Here is a 23,513-nt window from a genome sequence, read left to right on the forward strand (position 1 = left end):
TGTGTCCCTGTCCCCATGTCCCTGTCCCTTCCCTGTGGCCCTGTCCCCATGTCCCCGTGTCCCTGTCCCCATGTCCCTGTCCCCGTGTCCCTGTCCCTGTGTCCCTTCCCCGTGTCCCTGTGTCCCTGTCCCTTCCCTGTGGCCCTGTCCCCATCCCTTCCCTGTGTCCCTGTCCTGTGTCCCTGTCCCTGTGTCCCTGTCCCTGTGTCCCTGTCCCCATGTCCCTGTCCCCATGTCCCTGTCCCTGTGTCCATTCCCCGTGTCCCTGTCCTGTGTCCCTGTCCCTGTCCCCATGTCCCTGTCCCCGTGTCCCTGTCCCCGTGTCCCTGTCCCCATGTCCCTGTCTCCATGTCCCTGTCCCTGTCCCCATGTCCCTGTCCCCGTGTCCCTGTCCCTGTGTCCCTGTCCCCGTGTCCGTTCCCCGTGTCCCTGTCCCCATGTCCCTGTCCCCATGTCCCTGACCCTGTGTCCCTGTCCCTGTGTCCCTGTCCCTGTGTCCCTGTCCCCATGTCCCTGTCTCCATGTCCCTGTCCCTGTCCCCGTGTCCCTTCCCCATGTCCCTGTATCCCTGTCCCTGTGTCCCTTCCCTGTCCCCGTGTCCCTTCCCCATGTCCCTGTCCCTGTGTCCCTGTCCCTTCCCCATGTCCCTGTGTCCCTGTCCCCGTGTCCCTTCCCCATGTCCCTGACCCTGTGTCCCTGTCCCTTCCCTGTGTCCCTGTCCCTGTGTCCCTTCCCCATGTCCCTGTCTCCATGTCCCTGTCCCTGTCCCTGTGTCCCTTCCCCATGTCCCTGTCCCATCCTCATGTCCCTGTCCCTTCCCTCTGTCCCCGTGTCCCTTCCCTGTGCCTCTGTCCCTTCCTTCTGTCCCTGTCCCCATGTCCCTGTCCCATCCCTGTGTCCTTTCCCTGTCCCTGTGTCCCTCCTCAGAGCTCACACACACACACAGCTCACACACACTCAGAGCTCACACACACACTCAGAGCTCACACACACTCACAGCTCACACACACACTCACAGTTCACACACACTCACAGTTCACACACACACTCAGATCTCACACACACACTCACAGTTCACACACACTCAGAGCTCACACACAGAGCTCACACACACTCACAGCTCACACACACAGCTCACACTCAGATCTCACACACAGAGCTCACACACAGCTCACACTCACAGCTCACACACACAGCTCACACTCACAGCTCACACACACTCCCTAAAAAGGAGCTTTAAAAAGAAAATATCTCTTTAGTGGGGAGATATTGATTCATTTCTCCAGAATTTTGGGGTTCTGAGCCATGGGGACCTGGCTCTTCTCACCCACAGCAGGAACTTCCCACTCAAAACAGCCACGTGGCCCTAAAATTCCTGCAGGTTTTTTGGGGATCTCCAAGATTATTTCTGCGGGGAAAAGCTTTCAGGGAGCTTTAAATATAGAAATAACTTTTTTGGGGGGAGATATTGATTCATTTCTCCAGAAATTTGGGGTATCTGAGCCATGGGGACCCGGCTCTCCAATCACCCACTGCAGGAACTTCCCAGTGGATCCCTTGGGTGTGCAAACGGCCGCATGGCCCTAAAATTCCTGCAGGTTTTTGGGGATCTCCAAGATTATTTCTGCAGGGAAAAGCTTTTAGGGAGCTTTAAGTACAGAAATAACTCTTTAGAGCAGAGATATTGATTTCTTTCTCCAGAATTTTGGGGTTTCTGGGCCATGGGGACCCGACTCTTCAATGACCCACTGCAGGAACTTCCCAGTGGATCCCTTGGGTGTGCAAACGGCCGCGTGGCCCTAAAATTCCTGCAGGTTTTTGGGGATCTCTGTGCAGGGAAAAGCTTTCAGGGAGCTGCTCCCGGAGCTGGAGAGGTCGAGTCGCCCCACGGAGTCTGCAGGGTGCCAGCAGCAGGACCGGGAGGCAACGAGCCTCCCCCAGGAACTGCGAATTAGGGAATTGGAGCGGCCAATTTTTGGGAGCAGGGAGCATGACCGGGACTCCTCGGCCCCAGCCCAGGCGTGTCCTGGGGCAGGGAAAAACCCCGGAGGGAGGGATGGCACCGGGAATGGGGGCTGGGAGCCAGGCCAGGCAAGGAATTCAGCGGAAATTGGGATTTGTGCGGGGGTTTGGGGTGAAAAACCCGCGCGCAAAGTCGCTGGGTGCTGAAAGGGTTAAAGGTGAGGGAATCCAGGGAGATGCCAGTGCTGGGAATTCCAGGGAATGTGGAAAAGCTGGAAAAGGTTAAAGGTGAGGGGATACAAGGAGATGCCAGTGCTGGGAATTCCAGGGAATGTGGAAAAGCTGGAAAAGAGTCAAAGGTGGGGGGATACAGGGAGATGCCAGTGCTGGGAATTCCAGGGAATGTGGAAAAGCTGGAAAAGGTTAAAGGTGGGGGAATCCAGGGAGATGCCAGTGCTGGGAATTCCAGGGAATGTGGAAAAACTGGAAAAGGTTAAAGGTGAGGGGATACAAGGAGATGCCAGTGCTGGGAATTCCAGGGAATGTGGAAAAACTGGAAAAGGTTAAAGGTGGGGGGATACAGGGAGATGCCAGTGCTGGGAATTCCAGGGAATGTGGAAAAGCTGGAAAAGGTTAAAGGTGAGGGGATACAAGGAGATGCCAGTGCTGGGAATTCCAGGGAATGTGGAAAAGCTGGAAAAGGTTAAAGGTGAGGGAATCCAGGGAGATGCCAGTGCTGGGAATTCCAGGGAATGTGGAAAAGCTGGAAAAGGTTAAAGGTGGGGGAATCCAGGGAGATGCCAGTGCTGGGAATTCTCCAGGGATTGAATCACCTCAGAGTCTCTAAATATCAAAGTTTCACCCTGGGGGCTGGGCTAGCTCCCAGAATTTATATTCCAGGAATTTAAATTCTGGGACAATAAATTCCCCGGTCAGAGAGCGAGAAAATTAAATTGTTTTTTTTCCCAATAAACTTGTAAAACTTTAGAGAATTGGAGAGAAACGATGAGAACTCAACAGTACAAACAACCTGCAGGTGGTGTCTTTCTGCTCCTTTTTCCTGTTCTTCTCACCAACTGTTCCTAAAAATGAATGTTTTATTAATTAACCAATCAGGTAAAATGACTCAAAATTGTCTATAAAATAAGAATTAAAGCTCCTGTTGTCCAAACAATCCTTCTAGTGAATCTGTGTCATTTCTTACTCAAAAGTGACACTTTTTGCTAATTATTTTATTTTGACTCGTCAGTATAAGAAACGCCCAGGTGTTTTCGTATTCCATTTTTCTGTTCTTCTCACAGACTGTTCCTAAAAAATAATGTTTTATTAATTAACTCTTAGAAGAGTTAATTAATAAACTGTCTATAGAATAAGAGGGTTTTCATATTAAAGCTCCTATTGCCTCCTTTGAGTGAACCTGTGTCATTTCTTACTCAAAAGTGACACTTTTTGTTAATTTATTTATTTTATTGTGACTTGTCAGTATAAGAAACCTACAGGCAATGTTTTCCTACTCCGTTTTCCTGTTCTTCTCACAGACTGTTCCTAAAACGAAGGTTTTATTAATTAACCAGTCAGGTAAAATGAATCAAAACGGCCTATAAAAGAAAAGAGTTTTTGTATTAAAGCTCCTGTTATCCAAACCAGCCTTTGAGTGAACCTGTGTCATTTCTTACTCAAAAGCGACAATTTTTGTTAATTTATTTATTTTATTGTGACTTGTCAGTATAACAAACCTACAGGTGATGTCTTCCTACTCCATTTTTCTGCTCTTCTCACAGACTGTTCCTAAAAAATAATGTTTTATTAGCTATGCACGTAGAATAGTTAATTAATAAACTCTCTGTAGAAGAAGAAATTTTTCATATTAAAACTCCTATTGCCCAAAGCATCTTTCTAGCCGCTCTGTGTCATTCCTTACTCAACAGGGCTAATTTTTGTTAATTTATTTATTTCAACTCGTCAGTATAAGAAACCTACGGGTGATGTTTTCCTATTCCATTTTTCTGCTCTTCTCACAGACTGTTCCTAAAAAATAATGTTTTATTAGCTATTCATGTAGAATAGTTAATTAATAAACTGTCTATAAAGTAAGAGATTTTTCTCTCACAGACTGTTCCTAAAAAATAACGTTTTATTAACTATGCATGTAGAATAATTAATGAATAAACTGTCTATAAAGTAAGAGATTTTTCTCTCACAGACTGTTCCTAAAAAATAATGTTTTCACAGACTGTTCCTAAAAAATAATGGTTTATTAGCTATTCACGTAGAATAGTTACTTAATAAACTGCCTATAAAATAAGAGATTTTTCTCTCACGACTGTTCCTAAAAAATAACGCTTTATTAGCTATTCACGTAGAATAATTAATTAATAAACTGCCTATAAAGTAAGAGATTTTTCTCTCACAGACTGTTCCTAAAAAATAACGTTTTATTAGCTATTCACGTAGAATAATTAATGAACAAACTGCCTATAAAATAAGAGATTTTTCTCTCACAGACTGTTCCTAAGAAATAACGCTTTATTAGCTATTCACGTAGAATAATTAACGAACAAACTGCCTATAAAAGAAGAGATTTTTCCTGTTCCAGCTCCCCTTCCCCAAAGCATCCTGCCGGCCGCTCTGCGCCGTCCCTCGCTCCGCAGCGACGCTTTCCGTCCCGCCGGGCGGAGCGCTGGGCCGGCTGCGGGGAGGAGTTTGCGGAGCAAATCCCGTCAAATTCCAACTCGCCGCGCATTCCCAGCCCGGGAGGGATTTCTGCAGCCTCAGCCTCGGGGGAGGAAAACCTGGATGAAATCGGGCTGAGCTGCCCCGGCAGCGGCGCCGCCACTTCAGGTAAACGGGGGCTGCGAGCCGCGTTTGGGCTTTTATTGCGGCGAGAAGTGCGGCTGCTTTCGGAAATTCCATTTCTAAACCTTCCTTCCTTCCTCCTCTCCGTGTTTTTCTCCCTCTCCCATCGTGATTAAAAGATTAGTGGAGGGGGAAAAAAAAAGTTATTTTGTTCCTAATTCTCGTTCCCCGAGCTGGGTTTGGCCGGGCTGCGGTGATGCCGAAGAGTTTCGGTGTCACTTTTTAGCCAAGCTGGAGATTTTATTCCTTTTTTTTTGCTCCCAGCTTTTCCCGGCTGGAATAAAAGACGAGTTTGAGAGTCCGGGCCGTGCCTGAGCTGGGATTTTGGTCAAATATCCCGAATTTCGAGCAGAAAAGCCCGGTTGGTGCCATCAGTGTTGGGTAAATCGGCGAGGTAAATTGGAGTTCTCCTCTCTGGATAATTCCCGTTTTTTCAGAGGGAAAACTCAGGGTCAGATGTTTGGCAGAAGGTGTAAAATATGTCCTTAATTAAGGATTTTTTTTTTTTTTTTTCCTGCTGTCACTGCTGGGGATTCTCTGAGCCTACCAGCATCTCCTTGCAAGCTGTTTTATCCTGGTAATTTTTAGGATTAAATTCGGGATATCCACGTGGGATGTTCAACACGACCCGGGCTGAGCTCACCAATAATTGTGATTAATATTTCCTTGCCGATGTAATTAAACAGCTGTGGGTAAAAGATCCAAGCCCAGATAATTTAGAATATTGGAAAGGAAGACCCAAGCTTGGATATGTGGGGGTGCACATAATGAAAATAATTCATCATCTCCACAATCGGCTCACAAAGGTGACAGCGCAGTGCTCCCAATTTTTTCCTGGATAGAGCCTGAAAATCATGGATTTCGGGCTCCTCCTTCCCACATTTCTCTGTATTGAGCCACCCACGGAGGTGGAATTTCCTCGCTTGGGGAGTGGGGAGCAGTTAAAATAATATTAAACGGAATAAAAGGGTGGATTTCTCGGGGAGGAATCACACCTCGGAGCGATGCTGGCTGCTCCGGGAGGGAATTCCGATTATCCCGGCCCCGAGGGCAGGAGGATGTGGGGGAACATCCCCGAAAAGGGTTGCTCAAGGAAATTCCATCCTCCAATCAGGCGGTGCTGGCTCCGAATTCCTCTCCAGTCAAAGCCAGCTTCGGGGGTGCAGAAATGGGAATTTTAGGGGGAAAACTTCCTGCGGAGTTTTGGTGGCAGAGCCCAGGACGATGCTCGGAGCTGGTGGAAAATCCATGGAAGTTCCTCCTGTCACAGGCTGAGACCCCAAAATGTTTTCCCAGTAACGAGCTCTGGGGGTTTTATATCTATAATTTACCTCCCAAATAATTGGACTCTTTACTGTCCCAGTGCTCCGTTCTGCTCTGCTTTGCTATCTATAATTTATATTAATTTTTCCCTTTTATTCCTTCCCTTCCTGAACATTTCCAGAGCGTTCCTGGTGTGGTTTCAAAGCAGAGCTCCCAGTTCTGGGCACATCAGATTTCACCAGGGTCGGGATTAAATGCACAAGATATTATTTCTGGTTTGGACTTAGATGTTTATTAGTTCTTATTTATATTACAGTCTCTCCAACTCTGAGTTTTACTCTTAACAAACTAAAAAATGGAGCCCCGTGTCTCTCTCTACAAGGCTTGTTAAGGATAAATTGTCTTAATTAAGAAATGACATTTAATTTTTTTTTTTTTTTTTTTTTTACTTTTAACTTAATAACCGACCACTTGTGGCCTGCAGTGTGGACTTTTTTTATCCATTTACACAATAGCATTTAAACTCATGAAGAATGAGGTGAAGAAGGACCAGCCTCTGCCCTAAAACCTCTACCTTTCTTTATATAGATATATAATTATATATATATCATTTTAATATATATAAAATGTAATGTTTATTTGCATATAAATATTTAAATATTACATATATATATATAAATATATGAAAATATAATCTATTACTATATTCTAAACCCTTAAACTCCGAGTTTCTCACCATGTGATGTCACACCCTTCTATCCAGACTCCACACCCACAATCCCAGGTCCATCATTCCATTTTGGAAGCTTCTCCACGGCCTCAGATAAAATTCAGATTTCTCTGGGGGGTCAGTGTCTGTCAGACAAAAAAATGCCCTTTTTTTGGCACTTTCAGGGCCCTTTTTTGACATTTTCAGGGCCCTTTTTTGGACACCTTCAGGGCCCTTTTTTTGGCACTTTCAGGGCCCTTTTTGACAGTTTCTGAGCCCTTTTTTGAAACTCTCAGGCCTCTTTTTTGGCACCTTCAGGGATTATATATATATATTTATTTTTTTTACACTCTCTAAGCCCTTTTTTGACACTTTCAGGGCCCTTTTTGACAGTTTCTGAGCCCTTTTCTGACTCTTTCAGGGCCCTTTTTTGCCACTCTCAGGGCCTATCCTTGGACACTTTCTGAGATATTTTTTTATGCTTTCAGGGCCCTTTTTTGGTCACTTCTGAGCCCTTTTTTGATATCTTCAGAGCCCTTTTTTGACTCTTTCAGGGCCCTCTGTTGACTCTCTCAGAGCCCTTTTTTGGACACTTTCAGGGCCTTTTTTAGACAATTTCAGGGCCCGTTTTTGACACTCTCTGGGCCCTGTTTTGGACACTTTCAGGGCCTTTTTTATCACTTTCTGAGCCCTTTTTTGACACTTTCAGAACCTTTTTTTGGATACACTCAGAGCCTTTTCTTGGACACCTTCAGGGCCCTTTTTAGGACACGCTGAGGGCCCTTTTTGACATTTTCTGAGCCCTTTTCTAGACACTCTTGGGCCTTTTTTTGACACTTTCAGGGCCTTTTTTTGGCAGCTTCTGAGCCCTTTTTTGATATCTTCATAACCTTTTTTTGGATACACTCAGATCCCTTTTTTTGACACCTTCAGGGCCCTTTTTAGGACACTTTCAGGGCCCTTTTTTGACAGTTTCTGAGCTCTTTTTTTGTCACTCTCAGGCCCTTTTTTGACATTTTCTGAGCCCTTTTCTAGACACTCTTGGGCCCTTTTTTGACACCTTCAGGGCCCTTTTTTAGGACACTCCTGGGCCCTTTTTTGACACCTTCAGGGCCCTTTTTTGCTGCTTTCTGTCCCACATTTCCTGCTCTCATCTGCACAAACGCCCTGGGAGGAGGAAAAGTTCCACTCCTAATCCAGGATGGAAGTTTGTTATTCCAAGGGGGATTTCCCAGCAATAACAACAGCCTGGTTTGGAGCCCGGCTGTCCCAGTGGTGGATTTGGGAGAGGAATTAAAACAGCATCACCAGGGGGTGAGGAGTGATCCACCTGGAAATCCTCTCCATGGAAATTTGGGATGTTCAACCCCGAGCCGGGCTGAGCTCTGCCCCTTCAGCTCACACAGAATCCTTCTCTGGGCTTAATTTTCCCCCTCAGATGAATTTTTGGTGTTTAAGTTAAGGAGTTTTTGCTGTGTGGAGATAAAAAAAAATAAAGACCAAAAGAGCAGGAGAGGTTAGAAAATTACAGAGAAATCTGTGAATGTAGCACGAAAACTTTTCCTCATCTCTATCAGGAGAAATTTCTCTCTTCTCAGGAGAAACTTGTCCCTATAAGGAGATTTTTATCTCCATAAAGATATATTTATAAGGATATATTTATAAGGATATATTGATGAGGATATATTGATGTTTATTGGGATAAATGTTTTAAAATGTGCAGGAACACAGGGATTTTTCCAGGGAACAACACCTGGATCCATGGCCAGCACCTTTCCTGATGGGGCAGCTCCCAAATCCAGGCCGTGGCCTCTTCCCAGATCTCTCCAATTCCTCTTGGCTCCCAGTTTGAGCCCCTCAACGCATCCCAGAGGCACAAAAATCTCTCCTGGGAAGAGGGGGATGTGAGGAGCACCTCCTGTCCATGGCACAGCTGGAATCCAGCTGTTCCACCTGCCAGCCCCTGCTCTCCTGCTCTCTTCCCTGCGCCTGGCGTGGGAGAAGGAGCGGGAATGGAGGTGGGGATTGGGACATTCCCCCGTCCTGGCTGCTCCAAGGGCCTGGGAATAGGCACCAGAAATTCCCAGTTCATGAACTGCCCTGGTGGGAAAAGGGGAGTGGGCTCGGACTGAAAGGGAGGAAATTCAGGAAGGAATTCCTGCCTGGGAGGGTGGGGAGGGGCTGGGATGGAATTCCCAGAGCAGCTGGGGCTGCCCCTGGATCCCTGGAAGTGTCCAAAGCCAGGTTGGAGCAACTTGGCATGGTGGGAGGTGTCCCTGCCGTGGCAGGGGTGGCACTGGATGGGATTCAAACCCCTCCCAACCCAAACCATCCCATGATTCCAGAACAATTCCATGTTTTTTTCCTCGTCATCCCGTGCCTTTGTTTCCTTCAAGACACGGGACTGGAGCCCTGGAAAGGGCTGAGTCAGCAGCCACCAGGATGGTGCCTGAGATCCTTAAATCACACATTCCTGTGGGGATGGATCTCAGCTTCCAGCCTGGAATAAGGCACCGGGAGCCAGGAGAGCTGGAGCGTTTCCTGCCTCCTCCACCGGCTCTGCTCGATGGGTTTTTAATGTTCCGTCTTGGATTCCTTTGAATGGAGAGACCAAAACACTGCCCTGACGTCAGGAACCAACGTGGAGGTTGTCAGAGGCCGTGAGGCGAGGACGGAGCCCGGAAGGAAGGGAAAATCCAGCCCGAACCAAACCTCCTGCACACTTAAACCTGGATTTACTCTCGGGGAGCTCAGCACGTGCAGCTCCCCCGGGCTGGAGGGGAGAACGTGGCCGAGTGTCGCTGCCAGCGGCAGAGCCGTGGTTCTCCTGGAATATTTTCCATGTTCAGTTTGTTCTTGTGGTTTCCTGGTGTCCCCGTAATGCGAGGGTGGCTCTGCCTGGAGCTGCCCGTGCCCTCCCAGTGCTGTTTGGAGCGAGGCTGTGGCTGAGCCAGCCCTGCTCCTGGATGTGGGAAATGTCTTGGAGCCGAGGAGGGAGATTTCAGGAAAGAACAAATCCAGGATTTTTGTGGAGTGAAGGTCCTTGTGGCAAGCACGTTTCTCTCCCTCTCAGGAATTTTCATGGAGGTGCACAGAGAAATGAAAGAGAAAACAATTTCTATTTCTGCTCCTTGTTTTTCCCATGTGGAATGTGTTTGGAGAATTGTTTACCAGGGGTGAGTGCTTGGTTGGATTCTGGTGAGGATTGTTTGAGCCTGATGGCAAATCCAACCCAATCCAATCCAATCCAATCCAATCCAATCCAATCCAATCCAATCCAATCCAATCCAATCCAACCCAACCCAACCCAACCCAATCCAATCCAACCCAATCCAATCCAATCCAATCCAATCCAATCCAATCCAATCCAATCCGATCTGATCCGATCCGATCCGATCCGATCCGATCCAATCCAATCCAATTCAATCCATAAATCCAATCCAACCCAATCCAATCAAATCCAATCCAACCCAATCCAATCCAATCCAATCCAATCCAACCCAATCCAATCCAATCCAATCCAATCCAATCCAATCCAACCCAATCCAATCCAATCCAATCCAATCCAACCCACCTGGGGCTGGACTCTCAGAGAGGGTCACAAGTTGGGTTAGAGTCAGAGTCAGAGAAAGTAGTTTGTAGTTTTAATATCCTCCTTTTATACAGTATATTAATGTATTTTAGCACAGTTATACTAAAGAAATCATTCAGCCTTCTGAATTGAGGCAGACATCAGCATTTCTTCCCATTTACAACAGGTACTGCCGGGCAATTTTCTCTCTTGTCAATCCTCTAAACCAGTCCCGGCCTCGAATCCCAGTGGGAAAGGACCTGGATGCTGCGGGATGGTTTGGATAGGAAGGGACTTTAAATCCCTTAAATCCCATCTCCTTCCACCATCCCTGGGTGCTCCAAGCCCCGTCCAGCCTGGCCTTGGACATTTCCAGGGATGGGGCAGCCACAGCCTGAGCTCTGCCATGCCAGAATTCCCAGTTCTCCCTCCCGTCCCCTGGGATTGACAGAAAGCTGAGAGCCCGTTTCAGTGGTGCAGCCTTGGGAGCTTTCCCTGCATTCTGCAGAGTTCCTGAATTTTCCATGTTGCACCTGGGTATTCCTGGTTTTTTGGGGATCCCAAATCGTGGCTGTGGAATCCCTCTGGATTCTGCTTTTCCTGACTTAATCTGAGGGAATTTCCTGATCCCCTCCATGAACAGGGGCTGTGGGAGCAGCAGGGTTTATTTTGGGGGGTGCAGACCCTGTGGAAGTTTTGTCTCCTGGTCTTTGGGATTGGAGGGAGCTCAGGGCACTGCTGCTGCCCCAGTCTTGTGCAGAATTCCCCCAGGATTTTTGCACGTGGAATGGGATTTCTGAGTGGTTTTCCAGCCTCGAGGAGCCCCTCCTGATCCCACAGCAAAGAAGGGACACGGTGCTGCTCCACCTGAGTTCCCTGAGCCATTTTCCCTAGGGATGGGTCGGGAATGTGTCCCTACAATCCAGTTAGAATTCCATTTTCCCAGCCAGAATTCCCTCTGTGGTGCTTTATCCTCTCTCACCAGGATTTCTCCAGCCCTGGGAGTTTTCTCCTTTCCCTGTGCAGGATTTGGATGATCCTCGTGGATCCCTTCCAGCTCAGGACACTCGATGATTCCCAAATCCCTGAATCCCTGGGGAACAACAGCAAACCCATTTCGGGCTCTAGGGCAGCCCGGCTCGGCAAGGCTTTGCCAAGAGTGAAAATTCCACCTCCTGGATCTGCTCTAATCCCAATTAGTGTCTCCCAGGCTAATCTTGGTCCCAATTAAAGCACCCTGGAGCTCTGCCGTGACCTTGCCCTCCCTCCCAGCTGCTCCCGAGGTCTCCCAGGGCCGGGATTCTTGGAAAGGCTCTGGAACCTGGCAGCGCCGGCCTCATTAACACCTCCGGAGGGCCGGGAGCCATCCCCAGCCCTCCTCCACACGCCTTCCCCAAATTCTTGTGTCTTTTGGCTCCAGTTCTCCCTGAAACGGCTGCAGAGGTTGGGTTTGAGCAGGGAAAGGGCTGGGAAGGGGAGAGTTCACAGCTCGGAGTGTGTGGGAATCCAGAGCATCCCTCTGGCTGCCCTGGGACCCTGGCAGGGCTCAGGAACCCCCTGGACAGAGCCCCAGAGACACTGGCTGTGATCTCTGTCCATGGAAAAGAGTTTTCAATCCCACAGGATGAATTACCAGCTCTGAGGGTTTGATATAAGCAATAATCAAGTGTGGCACGGGTGCAAAAGTAAAATTTTAGGATTCTAGATAAGGGGCCCAAAGGGGACAAGACAGAAGAAATTAAGTGTGTCTTGTCCTCTTCCTCCTTCTCCATGCCCTCCATGTTCCATTGTAGTTACCAGCTCTGAGGGTTTGATATAAGCAATAATTAAGCGTGGCACGAGTGCAAAAGTAAAATTTTAGGATTCTAGATGAGGGGTCCAAAGGGGACAAGCTGGAGGAAATTGGGTGTGCCTTGTCCTTTTTCTCCTTCTTCATGCCCTCCATGTCTCACTGTGGTGTTGGCATTTTTCTGTTGGTTCAGGCTGGGGACACACTGTCCAACGGAGGTGACAGATATTGGCACGTTCTTGTAAATCCAGCCCAGGGAGTTTCTGGTATTTAATGTTTGTCACATCCCACTGAGGGCAGAGCCCCACACGCTGCCCTGCAGGACAGAGCTGGGCAGGGCAGCAGAACATGTGAGAGATAAACAGAATAAACAACCTGGGAACCAGCACAGACCAATTCTGGCTTCTGCTTTGGCAGCGGGGTGACAGACAGAGACTTTTACAATCTCAGAATCATCAATACCTCAGATTCTGACAGGAGTTGTTCCCTCACCCTGAGGGACCCCCAAAATCAGGGCTGACACGGGTTCCTGTTTGCCTTGGCACAGGGCAGGTTCTGGGCTCTTTGTCGAGCCTTTTCTCCTCTCAAATATTCGGGTTTATTTGACACTGAGCTTTCTGGAGGCTCAGAAATAAAACAAAACTGACCCAGAGGGGAATTTGTTCCTATTCTGTTCAAGATGCTGAAGGGCTGCCTTATCTCTGACAGCTGCAGGGTTTGACTGGGAGGTTGCTCCACTCTTTATCTGCCTTTTCCTTCCCAAATTTCCTTCACGTGCCTGCAGGACCATCCAGACGCTGCCAGAAATAGAAATACAAATATTTATAAACAGAGCCCTGCCTTCTCAGTGTGTGGGACTGCCCTGGGAAAGCTTTAATGACCCTTTCTAAACCCAAATAATGATCCTTTCTCAACCCAAAAAATGACCCTTTCTAAACCCAAAAAATGACCCCTTCTAAACCCAGCTGGGAGTTTGGGGCTAAATCATCCTCCTCAGCCGAATTTTTGGGGAGAGGTTCTGCAGCCCAGTTTCATTTCTGTTGCAAAATCTCCTCTCACTTTTCCTGTTTCCCCTCCAGTCCTGGGCTTTAATCCCTGTGCTTCTGTTTCGTCTCTCCCTTCCTTAGGAAAATCCTTCTCATTCCAGCAGGAATCTCCTGAGCCTCCAGGAATCTCCCTGTTTAACCCACAGGGAAACTGAGGCACGGCCCTGCCCTTCTGATCCATGTCCTCCTCAAGGAGCTTTCAAGGCTGCTCACAGATCTTGTATCTTTATGTGAGGATGTGATTTTTTTTTCTGGGAAATTTTTATTAGGGCTAGACCAGATTTAGCTGAAATTTCAGAGAATTTTAGTTCCTGGACATCTTTTCTGGCGCCAAATCCTCCCCCTTTCTCCCTCCCTCCGGTGGCTGCCAGGAAATAGCAGAGTTCTGAAGGTCTGGGGAGGTTTTTCCCTCTGAGCTCTGGCATCGCTTCCCTGGGAAATGATGGAATCCTCATCCTCACCCCACGTGTCCTGCCTGACCACTCCACGTGCCTGGGAGTGAGTGGTGTCACGTGTAGGAGATAAAATTCACACCATTTCTAGTGTGATAGATGTGATATTAAATATTTGGAGTATACACGTTTGTATTCGGAGTGCCCCAGCCCTCGCAGGAGAACCGGGTGTGTGTTGGAACCTGATTTAGAAAGAAAAGGATGTGGCTGGGCCAGGAGATGGAGATGGGACATGGCTGGAGAGATTCGGGGACACCCAGGCCTGATCATCGCGTGAATGACCCAAGATGGATCTCATGGAAATGGATCTCATGGAAATCCTCGGGCAGATCCATGTGAATGCAGCGTTCCCATAAATTTCATCAAGGGATTCAACAACTCTGGACACTGAACTGTTCTTCCTCGTGTCACGTGTAGTAGATCTAATTCACGCAATTTCTAGTGTGATAGATGTGATATTGAATATTTGGAATATACACGTTTGTATTCGGAGTGCCCCAACCCTCAAAGGTGAAACCTGGTGTGTGCTGAAACTCGATTTACAGGTAAAAGGACGTGGCTGGGCCAGGAGATGGAGATGGGCCATGGCTGGAGAGATACGGGGACACCCAGGCCTGATCATCACATAAACTACCTGACATGGATCCCATGGAAATGGATCTCATGGAAATCCTCGGGCAGATCCATGTGAATCCAGCATTCCCATAAATTTCATCAAGAGATTCACCAACTCTGGACACTGAATTATTCCTCCTCATCACCAAAAATAAAATCTCATTAGCCTATGGACTCTGGATGGAAGAAAAGCCTGACTGCCGAAATCTTGGCCTCAGGTGGAATTTTCCCAATAAAAACCGCTGGTGCCAGGATGGAGGTGTGGGCATGGAGGAAATCCTCTGCTGAGGCTGACTCCTGGTGCCAACCCCGGGCTCGGCTCTGTTCTTTCCTCGTGGCTGGCTAGCTAGAATTTGATCGCAAAAATAAATATTTTATACTTTTTCATTTTAATTTGGCTGTACACATTTTTATTTATAACAGTGGGAAGCAGGAAAAGAAGAGGATTTCACAGGATTCCGTTCCTGGATGGAATTCCTGTCATGAGTCACCGGGAGTTGTCTGTTCCTACCTTAAATTCTGCTCGTGGAGCGCTCGGGTGCCAATAAATCCCATGGAGGCTTACACCAAAACCTGGAGATGTTTTCCACTCTTCCAGGGGCTTCTGCCAAGTGGCTGGTGATGTTTGGAGTTTCTACAGACGGAACCAGGCGTGCGGGAACAGAAATAAATCCTTTATCCCACTGGGAACCCGGATTTTGGGATAAATCTCTCCCTGCTGGCCACGAGGTTTCCTCTCCCTCCCGGTTTTCCACGGCTCCCGATGGGTTTGGATTCTTGAGGAGGAGAAAAAAAAAGGATTCAGTTCTGTGGAGGAAAACAGGAAAATCATTTGTTATAACTTCCAATCTAGAGAATTTTACCTGGGGAAAATGATTTTGGGGATGAAATTATGTGGTGGCAAGTTGATCTAAACTTATAAATGGGGGAGGTTTCAGTTTCTCTGTCCACCCCACCAGAAATAATTGATCCGACTTTGGTTTTTTGCAGGTGGTGTTGGAGGTAATCCCAATTGCCAAGGTAATAATATAAATAGTGGTTAATAATATAAATATTAAATGTTACAACAAAGAAATCAAAATAAATTAATAAATAACAATCATGAAATAAAGAATAATTAATAAAATAAATACAAATTACAATATAAATAATATAATTATATATATCATATCATATCATATCATATCATATCATATCATATCATATCATATATCATATCATATAATATCATATCATCATATAATATCATATATATTCAGTATATATAATAATATTATTCCTTATTCCTTATTCCTTATTCCTTATTCCTTATTCCTTGTTCCTTATTCTTCCTTATTCTATCCTTATTATTCCTTTATTATATATTATATTATATTATATTATATTATATTATATTATATTATATTATATTAAGTATATTATAGTATATGATAGTATATGATAGTATATTATAGTATATTATAGTATATTATAGTATATTATAGTATATTATATTAAGTATAGTATAGTATAGTATAGTATTGTATTATTATATAAATAATATAATATAAATAATACAGTGATATAAACTCTATAATATAAATAATACAATAATATAAATAACATAATAACACAAATAACATTATAGACAACATCCACGCTGTACCATTACATTTGAATTCAAATCTGATTTTCCTCCAGGACCGCCCTGCCTGGATCTGGCTCTGGCAGCACTGGGAATGGGAAGATCCCGAATTTCCCCCTCCAGCCGCTGCCTGCTGCTGCTGCTGGCCGGGCTGAGCTGGGCGCAGCACCAGCCCTGGCCTCACCTGCCCGGCTCCCCCGAGGCGGCCGCGCAGGTGTTCCAGCCGCCCCCCAGAGCTCCAGATGTGCCCAGGATCCAGCTGCGCCTGGCCGGCCACAAGAGGAGGCACAACGAGGGCAGGCTGGAGGTGTTCTACGGCCGAGAGTGGGGCACCGTGTGCGACGACGACTTCTCCATCCACGCCGCCCACGTGGTGTGCCGGGAGCTGGGCTACGTGGAGGCCGTGTCCTGGCTGCCCGGCTCCAAGTATGGAAAAGGAGAAGGTGAGGACATCTTGGAAATGGGAGAGTTCTTTCCATCTCCCCATAATCCCTGATTTCAGTTTAATTGGTGGTGTTGGGGTGTTTTGTTCTTGTGCCGGGAGCTGGGTTATATGGAGGCCGTGTCCTGGCTGCCCGGCTCCAAGTATGGAAAAGGAGAAGGTGAGGACATCTTGGAATGGAGAGAGGGGCTCTTTCCATCTCCCAATAATCCCTGATTTCAGTTTAATTGGTGGTGTTGGAGTGTTTTGTTCTCCTGCTGGGAGCTGGGCTACGTGGAGGCCGTGTCCTGGCTGCCCAGCTCCAAGTATGGAAAAGGAGATCTTGGAAATGGGAGAGTTCTTTCCATCTCCCCATAATCCCTGATTTCAATTTAATTGGTGGTGTTGGGGTGTTTTGTTCTTGTGCCGGGAGCTGGGTTATATGGAGGCCGTGTCCTGGCTGCCCGGCTCCAAGTATGGAAAAGGAGAAGGTGAGGACATCTTGGAAATGGGAGAGTTCTTTCCATCTCCCCATAATCCTTGATTTCAGTCTCACTGATGATGTTGGGGTGTTTCTCTCTCCTGACGTGAGCTGGGCTACGTGGAGGCCGTGTCCTGGCTGCCCGGCTCCAAGTATGGAAAAGGAGAAGGTGAGGAGATCTTGGAATGGAGAGAGGGGCTCTTTCCATCTTCCAATAATCCCTGATTTCAGTTTAATTGGTGGTGTTGGGGTGTTTTGTTCTCCTGATGGGAGCTGGGCTACGTGGAGGCCGTGTCCTGGCTGCCCGGCTCCAAGTATGGAAAAGGAGAAGGTGAGGACATCTTGGAATGGAGAGAGGGGCTCTTTCCATCTTCCAATAATCCCTGATTTCAGTTTAATTGGTGGTGTTGGGGTGTTTTGCTCTTGTGCCGGGAGCTGGGCTACGTGGAGGCCATGTCCTGGCTGCCCGGCTCCAAGTACGGCAAAGGAGAAGGTGAGGACATCTTGGAAATGGGAGAGGCTACTTCCATCTCCCCATAATCCCTGATTTTAATTTAATTGGTGGTATTGGAGTGCTTTGTTCTCCTGATGGGACCTGGGCTACGTGGAGGCCATGTCCTGGCTGCCCAACTCCAAGTATGGAAAAGGAGATCTTGGAAATGGGAGAGGCTCCTTCCATCTCCCAGTAATCCCTAATTTCAGTTTAATTGGTGGTATTGGAGTGTTTTGTTCTTGTGCCGGGAGCTGGGCTACGTGGAGGCCGTGTCCTGGCTGCCCGGCTCCAAGTATGGAAAAGGAGATCTTGGAAATGGGAGAGGCTCCTTCCATCTCCCCATAATCCCTGATTTTAATTTAATTAGTGGTGTTGGAGTGTTTTTTCTCCTGCTGGGAGCTGGGCTATGTGGAGGCCGTGTCCTGGCTGCCCGGCTCCAAGTATGGAAAAGGAGAAGGTGAGGAGATCTTGGAATGGAGAGAGGGGCTCTTTCCATCTCCCAATAATCCCTGATTTCAGTTTAATTGGTGGTATTGGAGTTCTTTGTTCTCCTGCCGTGAGCTGGGCTACGTGGAGGCCGTGTCCTGGCTGCCCGGCTCCAAGTATGGAAAAGGAGAAGGTGAGGACATCTTGGAAATGGGAGAGTTCTTTCCATCTCCCAATAATCCCTGATTTCAGTTTAATTGGTGGTGTTGGGGTGTTTGTTCTCCTGCCATGAGCTGGGCTATGTGGAGGCCGTGTCCTGGCTGCCCGGCTCCAAGTGTGGGAAAGGAGAAGGTGAGGAGATCTTGGAAATGGGAGAGGTTCCTTCCATCTCCCAATAATCCCTGATTTTAATTTAATTGGTGATATTGGAGTGCTTTGTTCTTGTACCGGGAGCTGGGCTACGTGGTGGCCGTGTCCTGGCTGCCCAAAATCCCATCTAATTTTCCCTCTTTCCCCTTAAATCCTCTCCCCTTGTCCTGGGGATGCTTTTTCCACTTTTCCAGCCCCCTGAACTTGCGCCTGGTGGAAATGGGGAAAATCCCACCTGAATCCCAAAGAGCTGCTGGGCAAACCTATGGAAAGGAGAATATTTGTGTGTGAGTGCCAGGAATTCCTGAAATCACCAAATCTGAGAGGGAAAACTCTGAAATAATCCAGGAATAACAACAAATCCATAAAATAACGGGCACCCCAGGGGATTTATTGGGATTTGTTGGGATTTGGGATTGAATCTTGTCCTACAGAGGATTTTTCCTGCCTTCCCTGGAGCCTGGTGGTTCCCACAGGGATAAAATTCCACTCAGGGATAAAACTCCACTCGGGAGGGCTGAAGGTGCTGGTTTGGGTGGATTTTAGCAGTTTTTGAGTGCTCGCACCTATAAATGTCCCATAAAAGAATGAGCGAGCCTGAGGGAAGTTGCAAACCTGGAATTGCTCCCAAATTTGTGGATTTTGGCTCCGGAGGCGGAGCAGGAGATTTCCAAGTGAGGAAGAGGCCGTGACATGGGAAAACAAACCGGGCTGGCCACGGGAGGGAGAATTCCCAGGGAAATCCCAAATCCAGAGGCTGGGGGGCTCCTCCCACTCTCGTTCTGAGGAGCCTGATTTTATGTATTCATTTCTTATTTTAATATTTTAAATATATTCAAATGTATTAATTCAATACATTAATTATAATGTATAATTAATATATATATGATATATATGATATATGATATATGATATATGATATATGATATATTAGATATGATATATCATATATTATATATTATATATTATATATTATATATTATATATTATATATTATAGATTATAGATTATAGATTATAGATTATAGATTATAGATTATAGATTGTATATTATGTATTGTATATTATATATTAATATACATATAATACATAATACATTAATATATAAAATGTATTATTACTATACACTTATTATAATTATATTATTAATTTTCTATTAATTGTTTAATTAATTATATTTCTTTAATTATATTATTACTTGACTATATTAATTTAATATTTATTAAATTAATTAATATTAATTTAGTATTCCCATGTGGATAAAAGATGGGGAAAGCCATTGGGTGAGACCTTTGCCCAACTTGGCAACTTTTCTTTGGTCTTGAAATTGAATTAAATTAATCATTTACAAGTTAAAATTTCAAGTTAATTAATTTGATTAAGGGATAAAGGGGTTTTTGTTTTGGTGTTTAATGAGGATTCTTATGGTGCAACGTTTTGCCAAGGTGGAGCAAACCAATGGATCACGGACAGAATTTCACAGACTTTGCAAATTAGGATATTTAACAAAGATGTCTTAATGAGAGGCTAGATTAATAGCCTGTTATTTTTTATCTTGATTTTTCATATTTATTCTATTTTCATTTTATATTTTATTCTCTTGGGTGGGCTAATCTTAGTTTTTAGGATGTATTTGAGAGGGAACTTTGGTTTTTTAAGGTAGTGCAGGGTTTTGCAGCCTCTAACGGCGAGGCTTTTAGGATGTTTGGGGTTTTGGTTTAACAGAATATCAGGATGATGTGAGGTTATCAGATTTAAGGAAAGAGCACAGAGAAGAAAAAGTAGATTAAAGAAAAGGCAAAAAATCCTCATGGCACCAAACTCATCAGTCCTTAATTGCTGCTTTATTCACCTTGATTTTCACACCTTGATTTTCCCGGTGAGAATTTTCATCCCTGATCCCTGTGATGGATCCATCCATCTGATGGATGGAGCAGCACAGGCAGGAGGTGGATTTTTATTCCCAAATGGATAAAGGATGGGAAAAGCTGTGAGCCAGAGCTTTTCCCAATCCATCAATCCTTGAGGTGCTGTTTTGTGTTCACACCAAGATTCCAACCTTGATTTTCACACCGAGAGTGAGACCCAGGAAGATTCCCTGGAACCCAGCTACAGGGAATCCAGCCCAGATTCCTCCTTTTGGAATCCCAGTTGTGATTTTTCCCATTCCAGGAAGATTCCCTGGAACCCAGCTTCAGGGAACTTCCCAGATTCCTCCTTTTGGAATCCCAGTTGTGATTTTTCCCATTCCAGGAAGATTCCCTGGAACCCAGCTACAGGGAATCCAACGCAGATTCCTCCTTTTGGAACCTCAATTGTGATTTTTCCCATTCCAGGAAGATTCCCTGTTAGCCAGCTTCAGGGAACTTCCCCGATTCCTCCTTTTGGAACCTCAGCTGTGTTTTTCCCATTCCAGGAAGATTCCCTGGAACCCAGCTTCAGGGAACTTCCCCGATTCCTCCTTTTGGAATCTCAATTGTGATTTTTCCCATTCCAGGAAGATTCCCTGGAATGCAGATTCAGAGAATCCAGCCCCGATTCCTCCGTTTGGAACCTCAGCTCTGTTTTTCCCATTCCAGGAAGATTCCCTGTTAGCCAGCTTCAGGGAACTTCCCCGATTCCTCCTTTTGGACCCTCAGCTGTGATTTTTCCCATTCCAGGAAGATTCCCTGTTAGCCAGCTTCAGGGAACTTCCCCGATTCCTCCTTTTGGAACCTCAATTGTGATTTTTCCCATTCCAGGAAGATTCCCTGGAATGCAGATTCAGAGAATCCAGCCCAGATTCCTCCTTTTGGAACCTCAGCTGTGTTTCCCTCCTTTTCCAGGGAAAATCTGGCTGGACAACGTGCACTGTTTGAGGTGCAACTTTATTTTCACACCAAGATTTCACTCCTTGATTTTGACACCGAGAGTGAGACCCAGGAAGATTGCCTGGAATGCAGATTCAGAGAATCCAGCCCAGATTCCTCCTTTTGGAATCCCAGTTGTGATTTTTCCCATTCCAGGAAGATTCTCTGGAACGCAGATTCAGAGAATCCAGCCCCGATTCCTCCTTTTGGAACGTCAGCTCTGTTTTTCCCATTCCAGGAAGATTCCCTGTTAGCCAGCTTCAGGGAACCTCCCCGATTCCTCCTTTTGGAACCTCAATTGTGATTTTTCCCATTCCAGGAAGATTCCCTGGAACCCAGCTCCAGAGAACTTCCCCGATTCCTCCTTTTGGACCCTCAGCTGTGTTTCCCTCCTTTTCCAGGGAAAATCTGGCTGGACAACGTGCACTGCACGGGCCAGGAGAGCAGCCTGGCCGCCTGTGGCTCCAACGGCTGGGGCGTCAGCGACTGCAAACACAGCGAGGACGTGGGCGTGCTGTGCAGCGAGAAGAGGATCCCCGGCTTCAAGTTTGACAACGCCCTCATTAATCAAATCGAGGTAATTGGGGTGAAAGTGATGCTCCCGAGGCTGCTGCACACAGGGATGGTTGGAAGTGGTGGGAATTGTTCATTTATCCCGTGTTTATCCTGCGTGTTTATTCGTATTATTGGTTTATCCCGTGGTTATCCCGTATTTATTCGTCTTATCAATTTATCCCATTTTTATTCACCTTATCAATTTATCCTACATTTATTCGCATTATCAACTTATCCCGTATCTATCCCACATTATCAATTTATCCCCTATTTACCCCATCTAATTATTCACATTATCAATTTACCCCATTATCAATTTATCTCATATCTATCCCACATTATCAGTTTATCCCATATTTATCCCACCTATTTATTTACGTGATAAATTTATCCCATATTTATTTCCATTATCAGTTTATCCCATATTTATTCACGTTATCAATTAATCTCATATTTATCCCACATTATCAATTTATCCCATAATTATCCCACCTATTTCTTGACCTTATCAATATATCCTATATTTTTTCCCATTAACAATTTATCCCACATTTTTCCAACCTACTTATTCACATTATCAATTTATACCATATTTATTCCCATTATAAATTTCAATTTTTCCCATATTTATTGCACCTATTTATTTACATGATAAATTTATCCTATATTTATTTCCATTATCAGTTCATCCCATATTTATTCACTTTATCAATTAATCCCATATTTATCCCACATTATCAATTTATCCCATATTTTTCTCACCTATTTATTCACCTTATCAATTTATCCCATATTTTTTCCCATTATCAATTTATCCCGCATTTTCCAACCTATTTATTCACATTATCAATTTATCCCATATTTATTTCACCTATTTATTTACATTATCAATTTATCCCCTATTTAACCCATATTGATCCCATCTCTGGGGTTAAAATAAAACTCTTGGCTGCTCCGGGCTGGAGAGACAAAATTCAGGTCCCAGTTTCAGAAAATCAGACAAATAATAAGAATTTGAAACTTTTCACTATCGATCATTCAGGTTCCTCAATTAATTTTTCAAAATTGAAACCTGTTCTTTTAATGTTTCAAAGGATGGATTTAGAGACAAAATGTGCCCTTGATTAATCAAATTGAGGTAAATGGGGTAAAAATGCTGATCCGGGATGGCCGGGACTGACATAAATTATCAGTTTATTCCATGTCTAGCCCACATATTTTTTCACATTATCAGATAAATAATAAGAATTTGAAACAATCAGAGATTTTTTTTTTACTATAAAATGTTCCAGTTCCTTGATCAATTTTTCAAAATTGAAACCTGTTCTGTTAATATTTCAAAGAATGAATTTAGAGAGAAAAAAATCCACGTTGTGCTCACAGAACTTCCTGACTTTTTTGGTTGTAATGGACAAAAATCCTGAATTTTCTCTCCTCTTTTAATGCTGGAACCAGTTTGGAGCTCTCTGGGCTAATGGGAACAGTGGGAAGGGTTGGATTTGGAGTGGAATAATTCCTACAGCCACAGCTGGATTTGTGGGGAAGATGTAAAAGATATTTTTGTGTAGTGTGGGTGAGCAATGATGGAGAAGCCGTGATAAAAATTCGGGAATATTTGTGGGAATGTGGGATTAGGGCTGGAGGCGAGGACGTGGTGGGGAAGGCTCTGGGCTCTCGCTGGGGCAGACCGGGAGGCTGAGGGGGAAATTTGGGGAATGACAGAACCAAAGGGCTTGGAGCACATCCCGCTGGGATTCCTGTGGGATAAAAAACATGGGAATGCTGGGCTGGAAGTGAACTGGGATGAGCTCTTCAGAGGGGAGAAAAATGGATTTTTTTTTTTTCCTTTAACTCCTCATCTTGGGGAGTTTATGGTTCCTCAGGCACCTCGCTTTCCTTGGGTTTTTCCTGTCTCAATTCCCTTGGCCAAAATTTATGGAGAGACCCCCCCGTAAGCTTTTTCCAGAGCTTCTTTGGAGCGTGCAGGGAAAAACCGGGATGCGCTGCAATTCCCGGTGGATTTTCTGTGAGCT

The 23,513-nt window shown here is 45.5% G+C and overlaps 1 protein-coding gene across 1 annotated transcript in view; it reads left to right on the forward strand.

The window, feature by feature from the left end:
- The first annotated feature begins 15,953 nt into the window (after positions 1–15,953).
- The window catches only part of LOXL2 (lysyl oxidase like 2), a 55,354-nt gene continuing 47,794 nt past the window's right edge, over positions 15,954–23,513 (forward strand). The window contains exons 1-2 of the mRNA XM_077789242.1: positions 15,954–16,330; positions 21,327–21,502. Coding sequence (XP_077645368.1) covers positions 15,982–16,330; positions 21,327–21,502 — 525 coding nt within the window. The 5' untranslated portion in view covers positions 15,954–15,981. The remainder of the gene's footprint in view (positions 16,331–21,326; positions 21,503–23,513) is intronic.

The sequence above is a fragment of the Lonchura striata genome, chromosome 32 (genome assembly GCF_046129695.1).
Source record: "Lonchura striata isolate bLonStr1 chromosome 32, bLonStr1.mat, whole genome shotgun sequence".
NCBI lineage: Eukaryota > Metazoa > Chordata > Aves > Passeriformes > Estrildidae > Lonchura > Lonchura striata.